General features: G+C 45.8%; 1 protein-coding gene across 50 annotated transcripts in view; it reads right to left on the bottom strand.

The window, feature by feature from the left end:
• Positions 1–27,754, bottom strand: part of MADD (MAP kinase activating death domain) — a 40,633-nt gene extending 12,879 nt beyond the window's left edge. For 3 of the 50 annotated variants that reach the window (XM_045485096.1, XM_045485101.1, XM_045485134.1), the window contains exons 1-30: positions 27,458–27,753; positions 26,538–26,622; positions 23,907–24,053; positions 22,690–23,286; positions 21,894–22,197; positions 21,364–21,495; positions 20,807–20,920; positions 19,798–19,878; positions 18,075–18,253; positions 17,548–17,783; positions 17,204–17,360; positions 16,369–16,472; positions 16,087–16,277; positions 15,450–15,703; positions 15,066–15,205; positions 14,160–14,261; positions 12,792–12,851; positions 12,330–12,432; positions 11,775–11,961; positions 11,528–11,678; positions 11,020–11,226; positions 9,261–9,314; positions 8,176–8,276; positions 7,506–7,589; positions 7,016–7,174; positions 4,601–4,709; positions 4,256–4,318; positions 3,905–4,025; positions 3,700–3,805; positions 2,181–2,291 (exon numbers count right to left, since the gene is read on the bottom strand). In XM_045485096.1, coding sequence (XP_045341052.1) covers positions 2,181–2,291; positions 3,700–3,805; positions 3,905–4,025; positions 4,256–4,318; positions 4,601–4,709; positions 7,016–7,174; positions 7,506–7,589; positions 8,176–8,276; positions 9,261–9,314; positions 11,020–11,226; positions 11,528–11,678; positions 11,775–11,961; positions 12,330–12,432; positions 12,792–12,851; positions 14,160–14,261; positions 15,066–15,205; positions 15,450–15,703; positions 16,087–16,277; positions 16,369–16,472; positions 17,204–17,360; positions 17,548–17,783; positions 18,075–18,253; positions 19,798–19,878; positions 20,807–20,920; positions 21,364–21,495; positions 21,894–22,197; positions 22,690–23,286; positions 23,907–23,968 — 4,269 coding nt within the window. In that variant the 5' untranslated portion in view covers positions 23,969–24,053; positions 26,538–26,622; positions 27,458–27,753. Of the gene's footprint in view, positions 1–2,180; positions 2,292–3,699; positions 3,806–3,904; positions 4,026–4,255; positions 4,319–4,600; positions 4,710–7,015; positions 7,175–7,505; positions 7,590–8,175; positions 8,277–9,260; positions 9,315–11,019; positions 11,227–11,527; positions 11,679–11,774; positions 11,962–12,329; positions 12,433–12,791; positions 12,852–14,159; positions 14,262–15,065; positions 15,206–15,449; positions 15,704–16,086; positions 16,278–16,368; positions 16,473–17,203; positions 17,361–17,547; positions 17,784–18,074; positions 18,254–19,290; positions 19,300–19,797; positions 19,879–20,806; positions 20,921–21,363; positions 21,496–21,893; positions 22,198–22,689; positions 23,287–23,906; positions 24,054–26,537; positions 26,623–27,457 lie in introns of all 50 variants that reach the window. The other 47 variants (XM_045485102.1, XM_045485104.1, XM_045485138.1 and 44 more) reach the window with 40 other exon arrangements.
• Positions 27,755–27,817: the final 63 nt, after the last annotated feature.

The raw sequence follows: 27,817 nt of genomic DNA, 5'->3' as shown, positions 1-27,817 counted from the left end.
AGCAGAGGAAAGGAGCAGAGGGAGAGAGAGAGAATCTTAGGCTCTATGCGGAGCGTGGAGCCCAACATGGGGCTTGATCCCACAACCCCGGGATCACAAAATCAACTGATAAATGGATAAAGAAGATGTGGTATATATACAGTGGAATATTATTTGGTGATGAAAAAGAATGACATCTTGCCATTTGCAACAATGTGGCTGGAACTGGAGGGTATTATGCTAAGCAAAATAAGTCAGAGAATGACAGATACCATGTGATTTCACTCATATGTGGAATTAAAAAAACTCAACAGATGAACATAGGGAAAGGGAAGGAAAAACGAAATAAAAACAGGGAGGGATGTAAACCATAAGAGACTCTTAAATACAGAGAACAAACTGAGGCTTGCTTGAAGGGCGTGAAGGTGGGTAAATGGGTGACGGGCATTAAAGAGGGCAATTTTCAGGATGAGCACTGGGTGTCATATGTAAGAGATGAATCACTGGGTTCTACTCCTGAAGCCAAGACTACACTGTATGTTAACTAGCTTGAAAATAAATTAATAAAAAAAGAAAAAAAGAGTTGGTTGCTCAACCAACTGAGCCACCCAGGCGCCCGTGAACATTTTCTACTTTGTTATATTAAATCCATTTGTCTGCCTTACATTTTGAGTGTATCTTTACTCATACTTGAAGTTATAACACAGATTCCACACAGTGGTCTTTTGGAAAATACTGGTTTAAGTTATGCAGCTCTTCTAAATATTGACACATTTCATTACAGAATATAAAAAAGATCACATTCATTAATATCAATCCCATTGCGGCATCTGGATGGCTCAGTTGTTTGAGCGTCCAACCCTTGATCTTGGCTTAAGATTCTCTCTCCCTTCTGCCCCTCTCCCCCTCTTGCAATCTCTCTCTAAAAAAAAAAAAAATCTGGGGCATCTGGGTAGCTCAGTTGGTTAAGTTTCCGACTTTGGCTCAGGTCATGATCTCGTGGTTCATGGGTTCAAGCTCCACATCAGGCTCTGTGCTGACAGCTCAGAGCTTGGAGCCTGCTTCAGATTCTGTGTCTCCCTCTTTCTCTGCCCCTCCCCTGCTCATGTGCTCTCTCTTTCTCTCTCTCTCAAAAATAAATACATATTGGGGCGCCTGGGTGGCGCAGTCGGTTAAGCGTCCGACTTCAGCCAGGTCACGATCTCGCGGTCCGTGAGTTCGAGCCCCGCGTCGGGCTCTGGGCTGATGGCTCAGAGCCTGGAGCCTGTTTCCGATTCTGTGTCTCCCTCTCTCTCTGCCCCTCCCCCGTTCATGCTCTGTCTCTGTCTCAAAAATAAATAAACGTTTAAAAAAATAAAAAAATAAAAAAATAAATAAATACATATTAAAAAAAAAGTGTTTAAAAAACTTTTATTTAAAAAAATGTCAATCTCATTAGAAAAGTCTTTAAATATCAGGAAAACTTAAGCCTAAAAGTCTGCCAAATAAATACCCAACTCTGAATAACCAGTTAGTCATTCTTTCAAGTAAAAATGATGTCTCATGACCAAAGTTGACAGTTCACCTTGCAACTCAAACTGTCACAAATTGCTTTTCCTTGAAACAATCATCGTTTTGGTTTGCAACACAAACACTTTCTCTATATTTCTCATTTTGTCACATAAAATATTCAAAAGGTGTATAATCAATGATCAGATTTAATAAAATTAATGAATTTTAACTCTTTCATCAAGAACACTCTTAAGTGAAACTATTTTTCATTTTTCTTTCTTTTTTTAAACTGAGAGGGCCCTCCATGGCTACCATCACACTGCCTCACGGTGTGAAGGTATCCAGGAGTTGTAACTATCACTGCTTTTATACCATCAGTACAAATGTCAACCTGGTAAAAAAGGCAAAGAACATTTTAGTATTATTATAAAAGTAGTTTTTCAGCTTGTGGATCCTCAGGAGTCCACAGACCACATTTTGAAATGGCTGCACTAGGATGGTTTTAGGACAGAGAATCCTATCACAGATGAACAGAAAGACTAAAGCCTCATCTAGACTCAAAACCCTATTTTCAAAACTCAGTTTTCTGAAAATATACAAGCCAAGAAATGACCTGTAGGGAAGCCTGTGCACTGGGCGACAAGGCCCAAGCCTGGGAGGCGACAAGTGCAGTGGGAAGGGAGCCTAAGGAACAGCCTGGCTATGCTTACCAGGTTAGCCAGCTGATCAAGCACTTCATTGATTTGCTGGCTGTACACAAGCCCAATATGCGACTTTCCCATCAGGCGCCTCACCTTCTTCCGGATGTCATTCTTATTTACCTAGAAAGTCAAAACAGGATCTTAACGAGGGATCTGCTCTTGCAAATGAGGTAGAGGGAACATACAAGCAAGTTTCCGACCATTTGAGACAATTCGGAGTCCACATCACTGAATAGGAGAGAAAATACTCAACTGTCTATTCTGCCAACAGGCTGGGAAGGAAAACCTTGGTTCTGTGTCTAGATGACTTCTGCAGAAAAGTAGCTTTTAGAGCAGGTCTGGTTCAAGTGGACAGGGGTTCAAGAAGACACCTCCTCCCTATCCCCAACCAATACATAATGTTCATCCCTAAAGGGGCCCTAAAACCCCCTGGGGCTCCTCAGAGTATAGTTCAGAAATGATGCCTTAGAGTAGTGACATTCTGGCTTGGTTGTAGCAGAGACACCTTCCCAGGGTTCGGGATCATCGCTCTTTCTCAAGCAGAGTTAACTGGTACCCCTGGAGTTCAATAGAATGGAGTGAACTTACAGCAGAAAATGAAACAAACTAAGTCAGCCTGTAGGGTGTTCTCGTTCTCTGCATCTGATCAACCCATCCCTTCATCTTCAGGAGGGGAGAACAGGAGGAGGAGAAACCCAGGGGCTCACTCTCAAAACAACTCTCTTCTACCCAACCCCAAACTCATGTTTCCCTTTCAAAACAAGACCCCTCTATTTGGTAACATTCTTCTTCCACAGGTATAACAACTAAGTACAACCAAGTCAAACTAGAACATACCATTAATTTTTTAATGAGTAGCTCTTTTTACATCTATGGAAAATTCTATATGATAAAGGGCTAGTGCTAAAAAATGAATTCTGACTATCCTTTCTAAGGTTTTAGAAACTAACGCTTAAAATTTTTTTTTAATTCATTGTATTCTGTAGGGCGCTCTACTGGGATCCTAGAACTACTAGCAAAGGAAGCCCATTTAAATTTCTAAATAAATAGGGGCGCCTGGGTGGCGCAGTCGGTTGAGCGTCCGACTTCAGCCAGGTCACGATCTCGCGGTCCGTGAGTTCGAGCCCCGCGTCAGGCTCTGGGCTGATGGCTCAGAGCCTGGAGCCTGTTTCCGATTCTGTGTCTCCCTCTCTCTCTGCCCCTCCCCCGTTCATGCTCTGTCTCTCTCTGTCCCAAAAATAAATAAACGTTGAAAAAAAAAAATTAAAAATAAATAAATAAATAAATAAATTTCTAAATAAATAAATGGTATAGAATCACCAATCATCTTTACCACATTCCTTAGCACAACAGCCTGGCAGCTTCAGACAAATGGATCATGTGTGAGCTAGATCTCAAACACTCAATCAGGAAGAGCTCTAGTAAGATGCTCAGAGAACTTCCCAAATGTCCCAGAACTTAGGTCATAGGAAAAAGCCTTTCCCTTCTAGCATCAGCAGTAGCTGGGCACAAGCAAAATCGACATTACCTTCATCAGCAGCATGTAGGAGATGAGGTTGTGCAAAAGTGTGGCCAGCAAACGATCTTCATCATCCTCCAGACGCTTCCGGTCATGTTCTCCCAGGGACAGGTACCTAAGCAGGAGACAGGGACAAGTCAGCCCTCAGATGGGAGACCACAGAACTCGGAAAAGGCTGAATTTGCATTTCCCAAGCATTTGCTAAGTCTCATACCTGTCGATCATTTCCTGGGGACCCTGATCCATACCCATCCCTTCTCTCTCCAACATCACAGCATCTAAGAATGCATCTTCCCAGAACTGCATTTGGTCCCACAAAGTAGAACGCTCTTTGCCTGTGTAGAATAGAATTTTTCTAGAGGCTCATTTAACATATAAAGAATATAGCTGCCAAACCAAAATAAAGAGTAAACTCCAGATAGAAGGGACAAATTCTAGGACAAAGGAAACATGAGCCTCTCCACCCCAGAACTAACATCCTGCCACCAGCCCCAGCTCCTCCAAGTGAGGCCCAGCCCCTCCCGAAGAGGAAGGATGCACACAGCACACAAAGAAAGGTGGTTACTTATAGAAAAGGTCTCCATAGCCGCATCCTCTAACTGGTCCCACATCGATCCTTTGTCCCTTCCTGCCAATTTGTGAGCGGGAAGGACCATGGTAGCAAGAAAGGAAAGACAGACAGACAGAAAGACAGAGGCTGTTGATTAATACCAAAATCCAGTCTCTTATAGTGCTCACCTATTGCTATTTGCAGACCTGGTAAGTCACCTGCTTCAGATATAAAAACGCCCTCGAACATCAGCACTGAGATCGGCTTAAAGCTAAGCAGCTAGTTCTTTGGTGCTACCCTCTTCCCCAGCTGAGTCCAGCTTTCTTCCAGGGCAAGAGGCCTCCCCAGTCTGTTTCTCACCTAAGAGTCCCTCGTAGAGATAGACTCGCTGGCTTACATCTTCAGAAGAGCGAACTGGGCTGCCCACCAGCTTCTCCTTTACACTTGGCTTCAAGCTGTGGGCTTTCCCCTACAAAGAAGAGGTACCAGTCAGCTGCCTGAGGTACCGATGGATAGGGTTTGCCACCAGCTCACTAAGAGGCTCACACACCTGTTATCTTCCATTAGCAATGTATACTCTAGGAGTCCTGCTTTTGCTACTCTCCTTGCCCCAAGGATTTGACCAGAAGTCAATGTGATAATGCTGCTGTTATTGCCTCTTAAAACATGCAATCACATTTTCATTTTGCTCATCTTTACCCTTTAGTCTCTATAAAAGACCATTTACTCTTTAAAAAAAAAAAAGCAAATTCTCTGTAGCAGCATGATGCAGTAGAAAGAACACTGGTTTTGAAGTCGGACTGACCAAGGTTCAGATCCCTGTCTCTCGCTAGCTGTGTGACCTTAGGCATAAAACTTAGCTTCTCTGAGTCTCATTTTCCTCACCTATGAAAGGAAGGTATGTATCATCTACCTCACAGGAGTATTACAGGAATTAAATTAGAAAAAAATATATGAAGCACTTAATCAGGCCTGGCACATGGTGTTGATAAATGTTAATTTTCTCTTTCCTACTGTCTCTTAGAAATATCTGCCCCTTAGAAATATCACTAACTTTGTGTGCCACTTCCACAATAGTCGGCTTTCTAATCATTCAAAAAATATTTTTAACTGGGTCAGGGGCAGGTTTCATGCCCATTTCACAACTCCTGCAACAGCATAAGCAGAGAAGCAACCAATCAAAGGTTATTAGGCAATACCTAATTAGTGCGTCTAAATGCCAGTCTCCAGATTCATAGCCCAATTCTTTGTTCAATGGACCATACTGACTTAATCCAATTTATTTCTTACTGTTTAGCCTTTTTTTGAGCCAAGAAATTTAATTGCTCTCAGCAACTCAGCTGTACAAAAACAGCCCTTGCCCACCAGCACAGAACAAGTAAGAATTTGTCCCAGGAAGGTGCCAGGAAAGGCAGCACACAGCTGAAAGGCTTTTTGCAAGACTGCTGTCCCATATTATCTATCTTAACTTCCAGAATGGAGACACACGGGAAGGATTTAAAATACTCTCATTAAAATGGTCTATTTAGACTCAAGGAAAGTTAAGGTCCATTAACTTGAATGGCTCTGCTGACTTTCCATCCCATTTGCCACCTTCACTCAGGGAGGTCACCTGCTCTATCAGAAACACACACAACAGAAAGCCCTGAGGGTGGGAATGATCACCAGTGTTAAATATTTGATTGCATTTAAATTCCATCTTCCATGCTCCCCACAAAGATAAGGACCTATAAGCTCCTGTAGAGACTATCCATTCTCGACTCTAATAAAGTGACAAGCATATCAGAGTGCTTAGTGCTGTTTAAAGAGGCATGTATACACCAAAAAGTAGGGTGTCTAAAGCCAAGAACTAAACAGAATTAATTTAATTCCAACTGATTGCTGGCTTTTTATATGATGTAGGGCAAGTTCTTTTTCCCTAAGGCTTTGTTCCCATCAGAAGAGATTAGTCACAGAAACAGTGAATTGCAAACTTGTTTGAGAGTGAGAATCGTGCCTTATCTCTCTTTCTTTAGTACAGAATATAGCACTTAGTACATCACTTAATAGATACTTATTAATGAATGAAAACATCAAATAACTGTTAAAAATATACTAAAATAGGGGCGACTGGGTGGCTCAGTTGGTTAGTGTCGGATTCTTGGTTTCGGCGCAGATCGTGATTTCACGGTTCGTGAGTTCAAGCCCCGCACTGGGCTCTGTGTTGACAGTGAAGAGCCTGCTTGGGATTCTCTGTCTCCCTCTCTGCCCCTCCCCTGCTCGTGTGCACATTCTCTTTCTCTCTCTCAAAAATAAATAAACATTAAAAAAAAAAACATACTAAAATAAAATAAAAATGAAATAAAATGCTATTTTAAAGCGCTGTATAAATAGAGCAGTGACCAGCATAAAACCAAACCATTCCATAGCAACAGGCTGACTGGTACACACTATAACTGCCCTGACATTGCCACAAAGTACCCATCACCTTGTCTATTGTAAATGTGGGGATTACTGCTACTTAGGATTTGAGGCCCTTATCTGAGTGGGAGGGGAGCCCAACTCCTCAGTGATTCTTGAGAGGATCCTAAAAGCCCCAGATCATGGAGTCAAATAACTCTGAAAAAAGATGTGAGAAACATTTTCTTTGAAGCCAGATATATCAGGATTATTCATTCCTGACTGATTCCTGACATTCTCCTTTCCTTCTAATTGCCCCCTAACTTTTCATTCTTTTCTAATCCACTGCCCTCCCGTGAAAGAGCTGATCTCCTTTTGTTAGTAAACAAAACTCACAAAGATGGTGCTGGTAGCGGAGTTGGTCTCAATTTCACTATCAGACAAAGTGCCCCGAGAGCTGGCCAAGTGGGCGCTGCCCTCACCACCTGCTCCATCACCTGCGTTGCTGCTCAGGTCACTGTCTGCTCCAAGGGTCTCTCCAGAACTATTACTCACCTGGAAAGGAAAAAGGGGTAGTAAGGGATATTCCCCAGGGAAAGGTTCCCAGAAATGCCCAGCTGTTAGAGCTCTCCACTGCCATAGAGAAAGCACTGAACTTCAAAGGTGGGTCAGATAGCCTCTGGAAGTACCTTCTCTACAGGATGAGGTGCCCTGGGTGCAATCTCAGGGTCTGATCCCACGCATACAAACCTAGGACAGGTGAACATCTCCACCATGAGAACCAAGCTGACATGAGACTAAGAGCCTCCATGGGAGAAAGCAGCCCCCTTTTCCAGAGGGAAGCTCACACCCCACCCACCAAGATGCCAATGTGGTGTTCCCCTACCACGGTGCTAACTTCAGAGTCCTGACTTGAGCTTCGGATCATAACAGCTGGACTCACACCAATGACAGAGTCTGGATCAGTCCTCTGAAACGACACGGGGACTCAGACGCATTAGAAGGGGTGTCCCATATACTCCTGGTTTCTTTAAGAAATACTGTATCTTCTTCCTTCTCCCCATCCCCAGCCTACTATTACCATCCCTAAACAGGTCATGAGAAATTTATTTTTTTCCTGAATATAAAATATACATAATAGGAAATAATAAAAACTATGTAATAAAAAATAGTAAAAAAAAATACATACTCACTATAGAAAATACAAGAAAGAATAAGGAAACAAAAGCCATAAACCTACCACTGATATTAATCACTGTTAAGGTTTCAGTACATTTCCTTTTAGTCTTTTCTACATACATTTTAAAAATAAAATAGGAATCATACTACATGTAGCTGTGTAAAGCATTTTCCCATGTTACTACATTTTTAAAAACAGTCTTCAATGATGTTAATATCATAGTACATGATGTATTATACTTATTTCATCAGTCCACTATCACTGGGCAAGCATGTTGCTTTGAGGTTGTCTTTTTTTTTTTTTTTTTTTTAACTTAAAAAAGTATTCTGAGAGAGCAAATTTAATTCTCGCAATTCTTAACAAGGTCATCACAAACCTGGGAACCAGATGTCAGGCTCACGCCACTGTCCGCGCTGATCTGGGACTTTTTCTCTTCTGTCTCACCAAGGTCAAAGACGGGTTTGATTACTTCAGGCCCTGGGTAGGGGAAGACCTCTGTCACCCAGTGCACACACACAAGGGGCAGGCTGGTGAAGGGAAAGGGACAGCAGCACAGCCTGGTCCCAGACCTGTTCAGCGTGTCCCAGTCACCTTTCCAGGGACTGCCCCCACCTCGGGCCCCATTGGAAGAAGTCCCCAGATGCCTTAAGAACCAAGTAGGACAAATTAAACCTGGTCTCAAGGGGTTCTGCAGCCATCTTCACAACCTGAGAAAATTGTGAGCAAATCATTCTAAAACAGAAAGCTCCACAAACAAATGTCTAAACCACATTCCACTACACTCAGAGTCAGAGCTTCACTGGTGTGTACAACCGGTTATGGGTCCCCAGGTCATTCGGTGCTTCCCCAGCAAATGTATCTAAAAGGGGCTAGAAAAGGATAGGCCCAATGAGATACAGAAACACCAGCTGTTTCTGTGGACACAGCCTACCCCAACCCTACTTCTACATTTGAGATAAAAAAAAACAAACACACTGTCATTTTTCCCCACCCACCCACAGTAGTATGGCAGAAGGACAGAATGACAGAAAGCAAGAAAGCGTGCCTAGGCAAGCCACCAGAGAGAGCTGGGAAGCTACAGACTCAACACGGAGGGACAGCAACCATCTCTGCCAACTGTGCCCACAGGCCTTCTAATGGGTGAGGGAGATCTCAGCCAATGAGGGGCACTGAAATAGGCGACCATTCTCCCCACCAACTCTGAAGCAATAGAGAACCAAGGTCTAAGGGACTTTACTCGATACATGCCCTGATTACAGCCTGATTGCTAGGAGGAGCGGGGAAAGAAGCAGCCTACAAGTCACATACCTGTGAATCACATACCACCTACCTGCTTTCATTCCAAATACCCCCCAAGAGCAAATTTGGGGTGGGGCTGACAAAGAGAGCCTGCCCCAACTGGGCCTGGGGAGTTGGCAGGTATGGGAGATTTGGGAACAGGAAGGGGCATTTGTTCCTTACTCTGTTTTTCCAAAGCTTTTTGCTTTTTCACTTCCTGGTGCTTGTTCCACAATTCTACCCCAGATGCAATGTAAGCAGGAGAGAAAGACAGACAGAGTCAGAGGCTGGTCAGACAGACAGAATGGAAACCCACCCAACCCAAGCTGATTCAGTCTCAGGCACAGGATTACATATTAAGAGATAAAAAGAGATCTTCATTTTGGGACGTTAAAAAATCAAGAGATCTAATGCCTTTCCCCCACTCATGAACTAAAGACTCTAAATTCCTAACCCAAACCTTAACGTGGTAGTAAAGACCTTGCAGAACGTGAGAGATGGAACTGCCTTAGACCAAGCTCCTTCCTTTTGGCATGAGAAAACTGATCCTAACGAGGCTGGAGCACTTGCTCAAGATCATGTAACTTAGGATCACCTGGGACCATGCTTTCTCTGCCAAATGAGCTGGGAAACAATTTTTAAAGATTCTAGACAGATGATCACCGCAAGCAGCCAAAGGGGTTCAGAAGTGTGAGCACAAACCTGGCTGATTCATGGGACTGGATAGAGGCCACTCATGCAGGTGGTTAGCATCCTTCCTTGTTGCTACCAAAAAATCCAATTCACCCTCAGTATTAGCATCTGCCCTGCCAAGTGACCCGTTCTCAGCTAGTCATCTGGAAAAATGCTTTCAGTAAAGGTGACAGAGAACACTAAATGGTCAAGAATAGGATCTTCATTAGGGTTAAGAAGAGAGAATACTGATCACAGCATTCTTTTCCTGGAAGAACTTGAGTGCCTACTTAGTCCAATCTCTTCATTTCCCAGATGAGGAAGCAGAGACCCTGAAAAGAGGCAGTGCTTTGCCCAAAGTTTCATTCCTAGCTGGGGGGCAGATACAGGACTAAAACTCCGGACCTCCAGACTTGCAGGCTGGTGCTTTTCCTAGAGCATCGCATCATGTGGGACTGGGTTGGCTGCCTCTAGGACACTATTCTGCTGGCTAGAGAAGTGCAGTTCTCCGACAAAGGAAACTGGTTCCTCCTCCCCACTTTTGGGAGCATAAGACAACTGCTAATGGTGTGGCAAAGAAGCATCAGCTAGAAGCAAACTGCCCAGGGAAACAGAACCAGAAAAAGAAAGACACAGCCTAGATGGCTCTAGGTCAAGTGAGTCAAATGGAGGTGACACCCAGAGAGCTCACTAAGGCATTGCCTCAGTGGGAACAGAGAGACACCAAACGTAAACAAGCTCTTGGTCGAGTCCAGTGAGAAAAGGTTTGAAGAAAAGCCGATTCAGAAATCTATACCTTGAGGTCCAGCGCCCAGGGAAATGGGGTTGCTGGACACACCCCAGGAAAGCAAATTTGAGGGTAGTATAATGGTTGGATGGGAGAAAACTGGCCAGACAATTATAATTTTATAGGCCAAAGACGCATCTATAAACTTTCTTATAGCTTCCTGGACCTCACATCTGAAGAAATCCAGATGTAAATAAAAAGTGGGACAAGGAATATAGCTCAGACTCCCTGCACTAAGCCTCACTGGCCCCTCGAAGCAAAACTTCCATTCTTCCTCTAAGACGTAGGTGGGGGTGCCTGTAAAGGAAGCATAAGCGATAAAGAAGTACAAAGAAATTCCATTAGAAATGGATGCAGATCTATCTCCCTCTCTAGAAAGCAAAGCATGGGGAAAAGAAAGGCAGGATTCTGAATGAATTGAAAGGAGGGAGAGGTATTTTAGAAGCCCGAACCCTCCACCACACCAAACACAGTGATACATACCAATAGACGCTACAAAATTCTCTTCCTTTAAACTTCTGGTGTCTAGCTCTTTAGGACCCTTTCCTGCAGCACTTGGTGCCCGAGGTCCTAGCTGGGGAACTCTCAGCTGTGTCATAGCCTTTGGGTCCCCCCGCCCAGCCAGGCCAGGATCCTTGCCAACTGGTGTATTTACGCTCTCTGTTGGACTTCTCTTCCGCTTGTCTGGTTCTAGGAAAAGAGGGAATACAGGAAGAGGTCAAGAGAGACAACGAGTGGGAATCAAGCTGTGGGAACGAGGTGGGAGAAGCAAGGAGGATGCAGAATGGAAAAAGTGCAAGGAAAGAAAAACAGACATCTTATTTTTCATGACAGAAAAACACCCGGTACATATAAACACGCATTAAAAAAGGAAACCCCGAAGCCTGAGGGGAAACAGCCTGGCACTGGGAAACCTGTGAAGGAACAAGCCTTCTTTGGAGATGAGTGGAAGAGTTGTGGACAGCGCCCACCCAGCTGGTGCGATCCCTACCTTTACTGTAGTAGTGGGTCTGGGCAATCTCCAGAAGCCCAAAGGTGCTGGCCATGCCTCCCAGGCCCGCGTGGGCATAGGACTGCTCCAGGCTGAGCACCGTGCACTTGAGCAGGTCTAGCATCCCCTTGTACACCTTTCGACTGACCTCCTGCAACAATAACCCAGGGGCTGGAGTGGGCAAAATTGCCTTCGGGGTCCAGGTCCCTCCGGCAGTTGATTCCAGCTCCTCACCCCAGACACTGACCACATCAGGGATGACATCTTGCCGGGCGTCGTCCTCCGACTGCACTGTGCGGTTCAGCTTGCTCAGGACAAAGACGCGCAGCTGCTCACTCTCCAGCAGCCGGCGCACCTTTTTCATGTTGAGCCAGCCAACGCCCTGGCCGTCCAGCACACTGTGCACCACCTCCTTCAGGAACTGCTGGTTCTCACTACGGGGTCCACACACAGCTTCTGTGGTCATCGGCTTCTTTGCAGAGCACCCCGCCTCTTTCACCAGACTAGATGTTTGCCTCCAGGGGCAAAACGCAAAGCCAAGCCTCCAGGGGTGCAAGTCCCCTGCACCCCCCACCGCTCCAGATCGCCTGGTGTGCCCACATACCCACCACTGCTGTTTCATTCTTCTCACCAGGGTGAGCTACTACTGTTGCATGGGAAGTCAGAATGCGCAGGGCTCCCAAGAATTGATTTCATCCACCCAACTGACAGGTTCTCTCCCACTCCTGAGCCTCCCTACAGTGTGGTACAGGAATCGCTACCTCTATCAGAGATCTTTTGTAATAGCTTAGCCATGGATTACCTAGAATTGCTGGATCGACCCTGAGGTGATGGAGGCTCTCTTTTCACTGTTGGGCTGTGTTTAATAACAGATGACTTCTGGTCCACTAAGGCCCTCCTGTTTCCTATAGCCAGGAAGGTAGGAATGAGAGACATCACTACTGTAGTCCAGCAGCCTTGTCAGCACAGCCCTGGGAAGCCACGTTCCACACCCGTTCCCCAGAAGGGCCGGGTGAGGGTGACCCCAGGGCATCACACATAGGTAGAAACCAGCCATGGCAATGTGGAGGAAGTGGGGATGGAGACTCAGGCCACTCCACATGCACCAGCAGCATGCCCCACGGGCAAGCACGGGCGTCACGGGGGACAGGGCAAGGCAGGTCACCCATGTGGTACCGCTTGCTCCATGAGGAGGATGGCCCTCAGGCAGGCACAGAAGATGCTAGGAAAAAAAGATCATGCACAGCTCACGGGCAAGACCCACCTTCACCACTCCCGGGGCCGGCTTCAGTAACAATCTCCATTAGAGTATTTAGCCCAAATACTGGGACACAAAATACACAATTAGTAGGTGCACCATGATACCACAACCCCTATATCCCTCGATGGAGCTGTAAGTCAGATAGTCTGAGGATTCTCCCAAAGCTTAGTGCACATAACCTTAGTTCTCAGGCACCTCAGAGCTGGAAGCCAAGAGATCAGGAATCAACCAAGGCTCTAGGAAAGACCATTCTTAAGACTATGGCCTCTCAGAGCCAGGGGCAGGGTACATGACACAAGGGACCTTCGGGTACTAAACAGGCACATGCATGAAAGAAGGACCGCTGGTTTTCATGAAACATCTAGCACAGGGTCCACAGGGCTTGCTGGTATGCAGAGAGAGGAGACCCATCTTGCAGATGCTGTCATGGGACGTGGGGTTGGCGTGTGAGGATGGGAGGTGGATGGGAGTGGGAAGTGCACAAATGAAGCATGAGCATGCAGTGAAAGCACTTCAATTGCTCCCCTCCCCAACTGTATCAAATGAAAGCCGGTGACGCTAACACTTTTCTACCCCTAACCTACAGAGTCAGGTGCAGATTTACGCCACAGTGCTAGTTAATCCCCTACGCCACTAGCTATTCTGTCCCTCTGCCCATCTATCCTATGTTTCCAGCCCCACCAAAGAACACTCCTTAGATTCCTGGGATTTTTAATCACTGGGAAGAGAAGTCAGGTGAAAAATATATGGAGCTGCTTCTCACTATGCTTTCTAGTGTAATTAAATAGTTCAGCACAACATCTAGAGAAAACAAACAAAAGTCAGAGTAAATGCAGAAGAGCTCTTCAAACTCTCAGCGATCACAAATGAAAATCAAATAAGGTCTTAAATGCCCGGAGAAGCCAACCGATACTACCTGGCCCACCCACAGGCCCTACGTTGACAGGAAGCCAAAGAGGCTTCCTGACGCTGTAACACTGCCAGGCTCTCTATGAGCATCCCTCAGTGGGCCAGCTAATCGGGATGAAGCTTGTCCTATATTCATGCAGCAGGAACCTGGCAGATCACTGGCAGCAGCTGACGATCCCTGTGTTAATTATGTACACCTGACAAAGCTCCCCCTAAGAAGCAGCGGTGATCTCAGTTGCTATTATCCTAAATGATACGACAGGGCCGTCTCTTCAGCTACAAAGACACTTTCCATCTGAAAACGAGTAGAGCCCATAATGTGCAATGAAAGCCATGAGAAGCGGTATGAGGGGCAACAGCCAGATCAAATGATTCGTCATACGCAGGGCTCCTGACAAGCACCCGTAGGCCTGAAATATCTTCTGGAGAATCCTGGTAAGGCAGAAGGAGGGCTGTAGTTACCTTTCAGACTGGGGAAGGGTGTGGTCTTCTCTCGGGCACCTTTGGTGGGTAGCGTGAGGTTTGAAAGGCTGAAGCTTGTACTGTGGTTCCGATATAGGCTGCCTATCAAGGGGAGGGTGTGAGAGCGAGGAGTTAGGAGCATAAGTATATCATCATCTCCATCTTTCTCCTTTTCAAACATAATCCCAGTACCTCTGATCTACCTTAGAGAGGACCAAGTCTAATTCAGGGCAAACATGGGGGCCACTGTCAGGATAGCTCAAAACCCAGTAAGAACTTTCTCTGACTACCTCCCATGGGGACGGACAAATGTCCCATCAACTGCTAACTCAGCATGAAAGCCATACAGTTAATGCACTTTTGGTCAAAAGTTGGTGCTGTCCCTGTCTGGCTTCTGAGAAAAACTCACAATCATAATTATACCCAATGTTGGCTTTCTCTGGCCCCTGGGCTGTCCTCAACCTTTAACTGATACCACCCCTCATTTCTGGAAATATTCTCTAGGCACAAAAGTCACCTCATATAGATTTCAAAGCATGTTCATGAAAAAGTCCTTCACCACGCAAAAAAGGTATTAGATATGTACCCAAATCAAATATGACCAGAATATTTCCACAAGATATACATACAAGTGTATGATTTTTAATATAATGACTATCTTTCAGTTGACCAGCTGTCTTACCCAAAACAGACTGAAATCTCTGGGTATAAAGATAGTGACTACTCTGTCTCTGTCCTTTATTGACTTCCCTTGGAAATACCTTATTCACTATCACCGCAACAACCTGAACTGGGGCTTGATAATGCCAACCCAGTTCTACCTCTGAAGTTCTAAGCAGCATCCACCATAGTCAGGCCCCACTGCATAGAAAACGGGACAGAGGCATGAGAGCAGAAGGCACTTACTGGCAAAAGACATGATGCCCCCGAAGCCCTCGGTGCTGTTGTTGGAGACGGTGGAGGTGGGAGAGCTCGCTCGAGAGTCTGATTCTGCGTCTGAGTCGCTTGCCAGTTTCAAGCTGTTGGGCCGCAGCAGCTTTTGAGCCCTTGAATGCACAGTGGCACCTATGAGCCCCAGGCAGGGGTACCTACTCTTGGAAGTGTGGGCCCTATGCTACACTGCAGTCACCGCTCCCTTCCCACAATTTCTATATGCCTAGATCAAGGCACCACCATGGGATGGCGGGTCACAAGAACATTCAGACTTCTCTTTCTGATTAACCCTCACCCGGGGTCCTCTGTGGTGAGGTCCTTCAGTCACCCACCTAGAAGGAATCCCCAGGCTCTCACCGATTGCCATTGACATGTTGGCTGAATCGGGGAGTGTAACTTTCCCCCTGCTCATCATCATCTTCCTCAGGGGGAAAGCCATATTGGGGCTCGAAGTATGGATTGTCATAGGTTCGCCGGCGCACTGACCCCTCTCCAATTTCTGTCTGACGCCTGTCCGCGGTCGATTTGCCAATGCTGGGAGGCGTGGTAGGGAGGGGCTTGGAAACGCCTACTGCTGCCTTATCGTCCACCTCCGTTGAGTCAGCAGGTTCCTAAAGGCCATATTAAATAAAAACTGGTCACCTGGTGCCCAGTGATACCTACCTACCTCAGTTTGGCAAGGCCAAGCCAGGTCTATTAGATTCCCATCTCCTATCCTAAGGGAATGTGTGAGAAAAGATCTCTATGACACTCCTGCTCTCTGTCCCCACAAACCATGCAAAGGGGACCTTAGCTAAGCCCTGAACAAAGCCCGACGAGTTCCTTCTGGAGTCAAAACTACGTCTCTTAGGCTCTAAGCTATGGGATGTATAGAGAGGAAAACAGGAAGACTATGAAGAGGCAAATTAACAGCTTCAGCCTCGCCTTCCTAATGGAGGTGTGACCCACATAAGTAACAGTTCTCACTTATCCGCCCTTCCAAGTCTTCACGTACAGAATTAGCTCCATGGACGACGGTGCTGGGGCTACTGCTGGCGGTGGTGCTGGAGCTGGAGCGCAGCGGGGGGTTTTCCTGAGGGTTCTCGCTGTCTGGGCCAGGTTCCTCTGATTCCTTCTGGTTCTGCAGCTCAGCAATCTCCACCTCACTGGCATCCCCCAGGGCTGCATGCGTCAATGGATCCACATCTGCCAAAACCCAAGGTGGCAGGTACAGACCACACCATCCCAGAGCCTCCAACCCCTCCCAGAGCTGGCCCATCTCCTCAAGTACACTTACTAGGGGTATCACCATTGATGTCACATTTCATCATTTCACTGACAAAGTCACCAAGGGAGGAGTAAGAAGAGCTTGAGTCATCATAATCCATGCTATCACTGCCACTACAGAGTGAAGAGCACAAAAATAAAAATAAAAATAAAACAGAATGAAGGGGCAGGAAAAGTACCAGCAATCAGCATTAGGAAAAAAAAAAGGGGAGCATTCTCATACACACACATACACACACACACACACACACACACACACACACACACACACACCCTGGACTATTATTCAGTCATAAAAAAGAATGAAATCTTGCCATTTGCAACAACATGGATGGAGCTAGAGTGTATTTTGCTAAGCAGAGAAAGACAAATACCATATGATTTCACTTATATGTGGAATTCAAGAAACAAAGTAATCGAACAAAAGAAAAAAGAGAGAGACAAACCAAGAAAGAGACTCTTAACAATATAGAGCACACTTGGCTACTGGAGGGGAGGTGGATGGGGGGACGAATGAAATAAGTGATGGGATTAAAGACTACACTTATGATGATGAGCACTGGCTAATGTGAGAATTGCTGGATCACCGTATTGTACACCTGAAACTAACATAACACTGTATGCTAACTATATTGGAATTAAAATTAAAAACTTAAAAAAAAAAAGAGGAAAACTCTTAAGGTCAGGGAACAAGATAAAATAAGGAAGCTAACACAAAACAATCAACCAAAATATCATCAAGGCTTCAAACACTAATGTTTAAGTCCTATGAGGTTCTGCCATAGTGCTCAATAAGGACTAGCGAGAGCCTCTCGACCTTAAAAAGCGGTTTTGCTGCTGCTCACCTGTCATCAGTAGGGTCCGAGTCAGAGTCACGCTCTGGTGGCACACTCAGTGCCTCCGCCAGCTGGGAATTGCTATCATAGACTCGATAATGGATAGGCTGCAGCTGATGAGCATACCACTTTGGCTTGTCACCAATCAGGGCTGGATCAAACATATCTACCCACAGAGAAAAAAAGAATAGAGTTAGCAACAAGGAGGAAAAAAAACAAGCAAAACAAAGAAGAAAGGTAGGGAAACGTCTAAAGCAAAATAGGAATGGAAGGGGCAGATCAAAGATGAGAAAAGGGAAAAGCAAAGGGAAGAGCCATCAGGAGGACAAAGAGGCAGGGGCAGGTGGACTCACTGTTGTGAATTCGCTGGAAGGCATAGTTGGTGGGGTTAAGGACCCATTCGCCAAAGTACTCCACAGCCTGAGTCCTGGCCAGCTTCTCAGCAAAAGGAGTCTGTCGGGGACGTGAGGCTAGAAAGGAGCCAGCTTGAAAAGCTACCACAGGCCGAGGGAAGAGGCGCAGGGTACGTGTGTGCATCTGAAAACCCTGCAGCACGTTGGGGGAGTTGAAGAAGCGGACCATGGCCACTCTGGGGAAGAAGGGGATGGTGAGATAATTCAAGTCCCACACCCTGCGCTAGAAGGATTCCTATGATCCAAGGTGTCAGACCACCTCCCCAAGTCATCATTTCACAGGCTTCCAACATCAAAGGGGAAGGGATCTTAAAGAATCATCAATCTCTTTCTTCACTCAAGGCCTAAAACGCCTGAAAGTACGATGAATTAATTCTTCTTTGCTTTTACTAAGGTGACAAATACACGTAATGAGAGAGCAGAACCCAATCTAAGCACCTGTGATGGTCTAGTTGACTTGGTCGTACCTGGTTGCGACATCCACAGAATCTACATCATTGCCATAAATGAGTGGGTTGAATTCAGTGGAAGGTGTGGACTGCAAGTCGTTAGAGGGCCTTCCCAAGAGAAGGGGGATCTCTTGGCCTTCATGGAATTTCTCCAGATTGAGGATGGGCTGGGTGTTGAGACTCATGCTGGCAAGGGCCTGTGGAACAACAAGAAATCCCCTATAGAAGGCAGATTCCTGAGCAGCTGACCAATCTCATCTCCTAGGAAAGAGCCTTAATCTTTGAAATCAGAATCCAAATACCGTACTTTAACCTTTAGAAGATGATCTGAATTATGTAGCCTTGCAGTTTAAGCCAGGTTGGTTCAAGGCAACCTGATCAAATCTGAAGTCCAGGGCAATAATTTTCAAATTTATTTTAGCCATGAAATGTTCTTTTTCAACAACATGTTGAAATCTGTATGAAAATATAAACAACTGAGACACGTAAAAGTAAAGCTTCTCTGAAGGACATAAGGAACCCAGAACCTCACGTGCTCAGTGTTACCAGCCTAAATCAGCCCCTATGAGGCTCCATGGGGCAGTTTGAAAACCACTGGTCTAGACCAGCAGGGCTTCCTTAAATATACATGAGCATTGGAGTCATCGGGAATGTTGTTAAAAGTGCAGATTTTTCTGGTTCAATATATCTGGGGTGATTCTGCACTTTTAACAACCGCAGGCAAAGTAACACTGCTGGTCCATGGACCACACTTCAAGTAGCGGGGGGAAGGACACAGGATTAAGGAGCCCAAGGATCTTAACTCCTACCAACATTTAAAGTACCATTCTATATATCAATCTCTCCATCTCATTAGTCATACTAAAGTAACCATCAAGAATGAAAACACGGCAAAGGAAGACAGAGAACTTTCTCAACTTGCAATCCTCACAGACTCTGCAGTAACAAGACACCATATTACATCAGCAGGGATGATGAGAGGGATGCTACAAAATGACCCATTTACACCAAGCAGAGGTACTGCTTAGCAACTAAGACAACACAGAGATTCCTGAAGACCCTGAAGATGACAACAAGGATTCCTAAAAATAAATACGGAGCTATCTACTGGTGGTTCTACATAACACATACAACAGGGCAAAGGGATTCCTAAAAATAAATACGGAGCTATCTACTAGTGGACCTACATAACACATACAACAGGGCAAAGGAATGGGGCCTTGTCATATTTTACCTTCAGGTACTGTGTTCAGCATGCAGGAGAGGAAGAAAAGCAATGAAAAAATGTATTTAAGAGATTATTCAAAGAGAGGAATTTTTGAAGAAAGCATTCTTCAGGGACCTAGAGGTCAATTCAGGAGGAAAATATAAAAGGAGCCAGACTATCCAAACAACTAGTTCTTTCCTTACAGGACTGAGAGAACACTCTAAGCCACAAAGAATGGTACACGTGACAAGAAACAGAAAATGAAGGTTTTTATATATATATATATGTATGTATGTATAGCATTCTAAGTATTAGAGGGTGGGAGGCATACAATGAATTAGAAGATATCTAATAGCCTTTTTGAGAGTCATCCTGCCACCCAGAAATGTGATACACCTCTTCTTAAGCCCACCCGAGGCTAAGAAAACCTATTCCACCTGAGGTCCGAAGGGAAACGGGCTCTCACAACAGCTACAGCCTCTGCAGCCACCCGGGAGTAGCTACCGCTCCTCTTCCTCTTCATTCTTCACTCACCTGCTTCAGATGCTTTTTCAGCTCCAATGATTCCGGTTCTGGCAGGATTGGTAGCACTTCTGCATTGGTGGGGGCAATCACCTGCACCAGAAAAAAGACAAAAGGCACGACCTTAGAATTAATCGCTCAGGAGTTACTCTTACGTAAGGGTTAAGTGGAAGTTGTATACACAGTATTTTCACATATATGTGAACATGTATATTATGCATACAAATATATTACATATACACGTGTATTAGGGGCACACATATACACGGCTGTGATATACATACACACCTGAAAAGAAATATACCTCAATGTTACTGGAGACTACGTCCAGACAATAGGACTATGGTTTTTCTTTTTTTTTTTTTTCAAAGTTTATTTTGAGAGAGCGAGTGTGCACGTGTGGGAGGGGAAGAGTCAGAGAGAGAGAGAAAGAGAGAGAGAGAATATTCCAAGCAGACTCCACAATGTTAGCATGAAGCCCAAAGCAGGGCTCAAACCCATGAACCATGAGATCATCACCTGAGCCAAAATCAAGAGTTGGACCCTTACCCGACAGCCACTCAGATGCCCCTGGTTTTTATTTATTTCTTTACACTTATTTGTATTTTCTAAACTTTTACTATAAACAGATATAAGGGCTTCCTGCTGAAATTTGAGTATATTCACACTACAGAATATTACTGTACATTTTAAGCCTGAAAGGCACTGTCTTACTAGAAACCATATCCAGGAAAACCATGAGATGACCTACACCATAGGCAGTGGTCCCACAACCACAACTGCCTACTGCTTCTAGATGCGGGGGAGCACTTCATTCTGGCAAAACTAAATCTTGTACTCGTTTGGGTCTTAACCAAGGGCCTATTATCCAATAAAGTAAAAGCTAAGCATTAAAAAAAATGGTATCAATGAGTCACACAAGACAAATCACCCACCAACTGAGGACCTTCTTGGGAATAATCTAGAAAAACAGAACACAATCCTATTCTGGACTCTATAATATCTCAGCCAAGAACCTTACCCTATTGCTGTCCAGATCCACCAGCCATACATCATCAGGCATTTTGAAGTCCAGTTTGTAGAGGAAGAAGCTGGCAGGGACCCCAATGATGTACGGAGTTGGAGCCAACAGTAGCTGTAGAAAAAAAATAAGAGGGTAAGAAACAAAAACTAAACATATTTCGATCACTTATCACATGAGGATTTTTCTTGATGAGGAAATGCAGGTCCATAATCTCTTTTCCAAAACTCTTGAGGCTAGGTGTGTTTTAGTATTCATAATTTTTCAGATTTTAGAAAGCCGACAGTGTATATTCTGTATATTATGTAACACCTGCAGGAGCATGGCCAGTAACCTATAATGATTAACATTTACTCTGATAAATAAAAACCACAAATAACACAAGTTTTGCCATCAAATCAGTTCAAAGTTAGGTCATGTTTTGCAGACAAAGAAGTTAGAGTAAAGGATTGAAGACCAGTACTGATTTACAACTTCTTGGCATCAGGCGTTCTCCCTCAGAGCTGGCCAGAGTTGGAAGACAAAGGTGACAGAGCCAGAAAACACCTGAAACTCACCTGTTCTGCCGATGCCATGCAGGTGGGCAACAGTGGGATTACAGGAAACATATACTCCAATGGGTAGATCATCGCCACAAACGCCATCACAGACATGGAAAGGGCATTGTAGTCTCGGGACTGTAGCACCACCTGCCACAAGCCATACCATAAGGATCATCCAACAGCCTAAATAAGGTTTATGGGGAAAGTTTCCAATGCTACAATTTAATTTCCATTTCACCATGTGTAGGGCTCCATGAGCATGGCTTCCACAATTATCCCTGCCTCATGCCTTACTTTTCTGGCTCTTGTTCGCCCAATGCCAGGACCACTCATTAGACTAGAACTACTGATACTTCCAGAGAATTAGTTCAGTCTAGCTAAGGATAATTCACCTGAGTGGCAAACCCTCTGAACACATCCCACTTAATTCAACCCACATCTACTGAGTACTGCCGTATACCTGGCACCATGTTACCTCCTAGAGACAAAAAGATGAAGAAGATGTAGTCCCTGTCCTTAAAGATCTAAAAAGCTGGCTCTCTCACCTTGTGCTCTAACAGGATGCAGGTTAGCACCTGAAGACAGGCATCCACACCCAGAAGTTCCAAGGGAAGGTGCAGTGGGAAATCCACTAGGGTGAATCGAGAAGGGTCTGGAAGAGCAAAGGTCAGAGCTTGTTGGAGCTCCTGGGGTAGGACTTCAATGTCTACTCGCTTCTGCCCAGAAACAGGCACTGGGGAGCGCAGCAATCGATAGATCCAGGCCTCAATCTCTCGAAGGTCATGCAGAAGGGCACTTGACTTCTCCTCCACTAGCAATGATCCAGTAAAGATGCGCCACATAGTGTCCCTGAGGAACAGACAGCAGGAAACAGATGCGTAAGCACCAGGAGCTGATACCCCAAAGCAACCCAATGCAACCATAGAGAGTAAAATGCTGACAACTGGAAAAGCCCACCCTTTGGGCTCAGCTAGGACCAGAGAGAATATACAAGGGTGAAACAAGTATAAAAATGTATACACAGCAGGACTTACTGTCCTGCCTGCCATGAAATGTTGAACTCCAAATATTATTATGGCAGGAAGTTTAACTTTGCAGCTGTCTTTCGCTTAGAAAGGACTAACACAAAAATGCTTAAATAGGTATGAAAGACCTCAGGCTTTTTTTTTTTTTTTTAAACAAAAGTTTATTCTTAAATATACAACAGGATATAAAACAACACTTCATTCTAGCTATCTGAAGGACCTCAGGCTTTAGAGGCAATTTCCTGCCCCTCACACACCAATTATACCTCATCTCTAACTGCTTCCCTCTCTTCTGACCATCAGTGGCAAAGTGTACCTTTGTATGCCTCGAGGGATGCCTAGTTTCTTGCCCAGCAGCCGCTCACTGCAGCAGTCCACCAGACGTTTGAGGGTGTACAGACATTCTCGGAAGGTGGAGAAGAAGGGGTAGTGGCTGAGCACACACAAGGATGTCAGAGTACTGTTGCGGGAACGGCTTCCTGCCTTGGCCCGGGGTTTGCCCCGAGGAGACTGATTCACCTCAGGGGCAGAGTCAGCATTGGGAGGCTGCAGGGACAAGCCACTCTCCGAGCTCTCAGTACCAACTTCTTCTGAGGCACAAGTGGCACGGGGTCCTTCCTTCCCGCGGGACCCTCCCCCACCTTCCCCCTTCTCCTTAGGCATTCGCTTCTGGAAGGAGCGGTAGAAGTTAACGCAGATGCCGTAACGCGTGACTCCAGTGTCCTTGTCAGTGAGGGTGAAGACGAAAGAAGTGTCATCCCGCAGGCTCATGCGTCGCTGTCTCACACTCAGACAGCCCTCTGGTTGGCAGAAAAACACAACGTCTGGGGGCAGGGGAAACTCAGCGTGGTCCTCCAGCGGGTATCGCCGTAGCAACTCGGGAGTCTGGGCCACACTATCACTGCTCGGGTGCCTGAAGAATATAAAGACAAATTCAGCAGCCTGGAGGGATAGGATGTTGTTTCAAATTTTAACCACAGTCCAGAAATAAAGCTCAAAATGCTATTTTGGATAAAGTAACCTAACTGCACGACCTTGGAAAACTTGGGTGCTGCTTGCCACATTTAGCTGGGGGGCTAAATGAGGTCTGCACTGTCATGAAGATACCCATCCTGAAATGCAAGGAAAATCGCAGCAATAGAATTATCACTAATGCATTAAGATGATTAGCACTTTTAAAAGGTGTATTAGCTAATGAATTACCAAAAGAGCATATGCATATGTAGGTTGAGAAAGAGCACAGGGTACTTTTTTTTTTTTTTACAAAATAAGGAAACTGAAGTATACAGGGTATATTTGCCCAAGAACACAAAGATGCTAGATAAGAGCAATTCTGTTCTGTCTCTGTTCCTTTGGGCCAATGCTCTCAATCCACCTGACTATTTTCACTAATGGCATCAATGTTCCTATGAAGGTAAAATAATAGAGAAAGAATGAGATATGCAAAGCAATGTGGGCATGGGGAAAGGGAATAATTACAGATGTTGTGGTTATCCCAAAAGACAAGACAAAAACCAGTCTCTTCTTGGTTACCTGGCCCCTACGATCACTAGATAGTCAAGTAACCGAGGACAGAACTTCTTCTTTTGCACCATGATTCCAACTCATCAGTTCATCTCAGAGAAAACTTCAAGGCACCGCACAAGGAGTCAATGTTCCCAGGAGGATTTCTGATATTATCTGAAAATTCAAGTCCAATAGGAAAAAAAGTACTGATAAGATCCACTGCTGGGTGTAAGGGACTCATCTCTCTCAGCTTCATTCCAGCCAGGGTCATAGGTCAGAAGACCTTCCATTTCAGTAGTAAAGATGGGGAAACATGACACTTTTCCTAGCCTAGAGCTTGGTCTAAGCTTTTGAACTCACAGGGCCAAATGTCAAGAAGTAGGAGAGGGATGCCTGGGTGGCTCAGTCAGTTAAGCATCCAACTCTGGATTTCTGCTTAGGTCGTGTGGAGCCTGCTTGAAATTCTCTCTCTCTCTCTCTCTCTCTCTCTCTCTCTCTCTTCCCCTCTCTCTGCCCCTCCCCTGCTCATGCTTACATGCATGTGCGCTCTCTTTCAAAATAAATAAATTTTTTAAAAGTAGGATAAATAATGGCTCACTTTCCCATCCCCACAAACCAGCCCATTTCCAGCCTCACTCCTGGTGCTCTGTTTCTGAAAAATAGAGCCAGTTAGTCTAAACAGGACTGTCATTATGATAATAAAAACTAAGTCACTTCTAGGACAGCTCCAGGCTGAATCAGTATCAAACCAGACTCTAATCAGTACTAATCTATACTCCTAGCTCTATATGAAAACCTAATTATTTCCTGAACCAACATGCTGCATTCAGCTTCATGGGAAACTACCATATAAATTGTATACTTAATGCACTGAGACAACAACAATCTCACATGAGGAATATTCATGCTCCAACTGCTCCATCTAAACCATTTTTCTTCCCTCTTCAAGCAAGAAAGGGGCTCACTGGGTACCGCTACTAGCTCTGCCCTTGGTGCTGAATCATAGTCTTTTTTTTTTTTTTTTTTTTTTTCCCCTCTACTCTAGTCCCAAGATTGGAATCAGTGATACAAAACACACAGATGAGACTTTGTCCTTCTATCTCTAATAGAAATTAAGAATTAGATGCAGAAATAATAGGATTTCTGCAAGGACAGGAAGAGGTGCTCAGTAATTTCTAAACCATAGACCAAAAGTTAGGAAAAGCTTACGTGGTCTTAATTATAATCTATATCCTGTTGGGTGTCCATACACTTCTCTAAATAAAATGGTTCACTCCACTACAAGCTATCCTCGGTGCATACAGAAATGTACCTCTGTGCTCCACACATGGCCACACTAGGACCTTCTTTACTGTACACACAGGCATTCCCATTACACTACACACACACCACTCTCTTCTCTGCTGCTGTGTGCACTTCCATACATAGACATGCACACTCCCTATATGCTTAAGATTCTATTTGATTTAGATAATGAGAAGCTCTATCTTTTTTCTTCCCTACTTAATAATAAATAGACCGCTCTGCAATACCTCTCAAATCCTCAAAATTCTGCTCCCTCCCTTCTGTTGCTCCCAATAGAGGACCTGCAGGTAATAGGATTCGGGTTTGTCTCCATGGCGACTCTGGCTCCCAGAACTATTTATAGCACAGCCACAGCCCCTCCCCTGCTTGGTGACCGCACAGTGCTAGCAGCTGCTACTCCAGAGTCAGCCAGGGCCCATAACAATTCATTCTCTTTGAACCTAGAGACACTTCTTCCACTGACAGCACCTGCTAATTATTAGGTTATCTTCTTCCCTACCTATCTTTAGTTTGCACTTTGTCCTACTTCTGGATTTTCAGAGACTTCTTCTTTCTACACAACCAAAACCAAGTTTCTAAAACATGCCATATGCTCATTTCTAGGTATCACTAACACCCAAAAAGTCCTTCGGTTCTCTCCAGTGCCATGGAGTCATGAGCAAACCGCAGTAGGTGGGGCACTACTATAAAGTTGCTTTCAACTCCTCCCAAGCAGAGTAAGAAGGGGAGGGAAATAGAGAAATGAAAAGGGGCATAGGTAAAAGCATAATTTGTTCTATAATTATGTGCAAAATACTTAGGATGAGAGCCAATGTATCTCAGAACAGAATTTACAGAGCCAGAGCTCAAGGCTAAGCCTTGAAATCTATTTTACACTGAAAATCAAGAGCCCTTTCCTGCCAAAATCTCAAATATCACACCTGAAGTATCTTCCACTGACATATTAGGGCATCAGGCCTCTAGCCTTGGTGAGATCCCAGCCCTCCCGCTTGAGAAGCATGTGATAAAACTCAAATCATTATCATGCTCTACAACGTTCATGTCCCTCCAGAGCCACGAGGACCCCAAGATCTTGTGACTATTCTAGTACTAGTGATAGGATAGATGCTTAGCCACACTTCATGTCTCATCAATAGCCACTACCTCCCGTTATTCAGATTGCAGAGATAACCAAGGCTTTTCTCTCCATTCTCCCTCCTCTCTGTAAAGCCTCTAACATCACCTATAACTCACATCCTGTCTTCATACCAACCCAGGCTCAGCCTCTGCCTCTTGCTTCAACCATGTTTACTAAGGGGGAGTCCCTGGTTTCCAGCTCCTATATTCCAAAGGCATCAAGCCCTAAACGCATACCTATCTGCTGAAGTCCTCCATCACCATCCACTCCAGATGCAGATTTGGAATCCACAGATCTTTACGTTCTCTATGTCTTTTCAGCCTACAAATGGTAACGTTAACCAACCCTTTGGATTCGTCCCTCGTTTGGGGCAGAATGTCATAGTAAAACCACAGGAACCGGAGAGCGATATGACATCTTTGCTGACGTGAGCACAACAGGAGGCTCTCTCCCCTCCTACCCAGGCAGTGACCTTGCAAGCGCATCAGCACAGACCGGTCAGCGTGGGGCAGAACGAGAGCAATAAGGCAGGCAATAGGCAGGGTTGGGAAAGGCGGGGGGGGGGGGGGGGGGGAGGCCGGGCAGGAAGAGGAATTTAGAGATGCACGAGGATAGGAAGGGAAGCAGTTGCGGCAAAGATTAAATGGTGTTTCGACCCTCCAACAAGCAGTTTTGAAACACTTCCCCCCCCCCCCGCAATTTTTTTTCCCCAAAGAACCAAACATGGTCTCCAAATCGTGATCAAATGTAAGATGCACACACACATACACATACGCGCACGCGCCAGGTGCTTATCCCGGCTCGGCCCCCGGGCTGGACAGCTCTGCCCGCCCCCTCACCTGCTGGACAGTTCTCACCCGCCCCTGCCCGGCCGGCAGGAATCGAGCCCAGCCGCCGCGAGCGGCGCTGGGTCTGGCAGCCCGCACCCGGTCCGCGGCCCCGAGCGCTCTCACTTCTAGCCCCGCCCCCTTCCCTACGGACTCCCCTTCCTCTCCAGACCCCACGCCCCCCCCCCCCACACACACACGCCTCTTAGGGCCTCCTCAGAGGCCGCTTCCCCCAGAACCCCTGTCTCCTGTCAGAGCCCGTTCACCCCCGCGAGGAGTCCCGTCCCAAATATCCTTCCAGGGCCCCCGAGTGGCCCGGACCTTCCTACCTCCCGAGCCTCGGGGAACCGGCCAGGCCCAGTCAGACCGCCCCTGGCAGCTGAGCGTCGGTCGCTTGCCGGCGCCGCTTCCAGCGCGCGCCAGTTCCGTGTCTGCCCGGGGGGAGGGGGGGGGGGGCGCGTACCACTCCGAGCCCGAGAGGGAGGGAGAGGTTGAGGGGGTCGGGGGCTGTACCATGCACCACTGGGGGGGACAGAGCTGCACCAAGCCGAGCGCTGAAGGGTGGAGCCAACCTCGGGAGAAAGGCGGCTACGCACACACCTATCCGAGTGGGAGTGGGAAGGCGATGGGGAGCGCTGGGCCAGCCCAGCGCCAAGCGTGCCATGGGGAGGACTCAAAGGAATACCTTT

The sequence above is a fragment of the Leopardus geoffroyi genome, chromosome D1 (genome assembly GCF_018350155.1).
Source record: "Leopardus geoffroyi isolate Oge1 chromosome D1, O.geoffroyi_Oge1_pat1.0, whole genome shotgun sequence".
NCBI lineage: Eukaryota > Metazoa > Chordata > Mammalia > Carnivora > Felidae > Leopardus > Leopardus geoffroyi.
The sequence above is the reverse complement of the archived record's forward strand: the minus strand, read 5'-3'. Positions and strand labels throughout refer to the sequence as shown.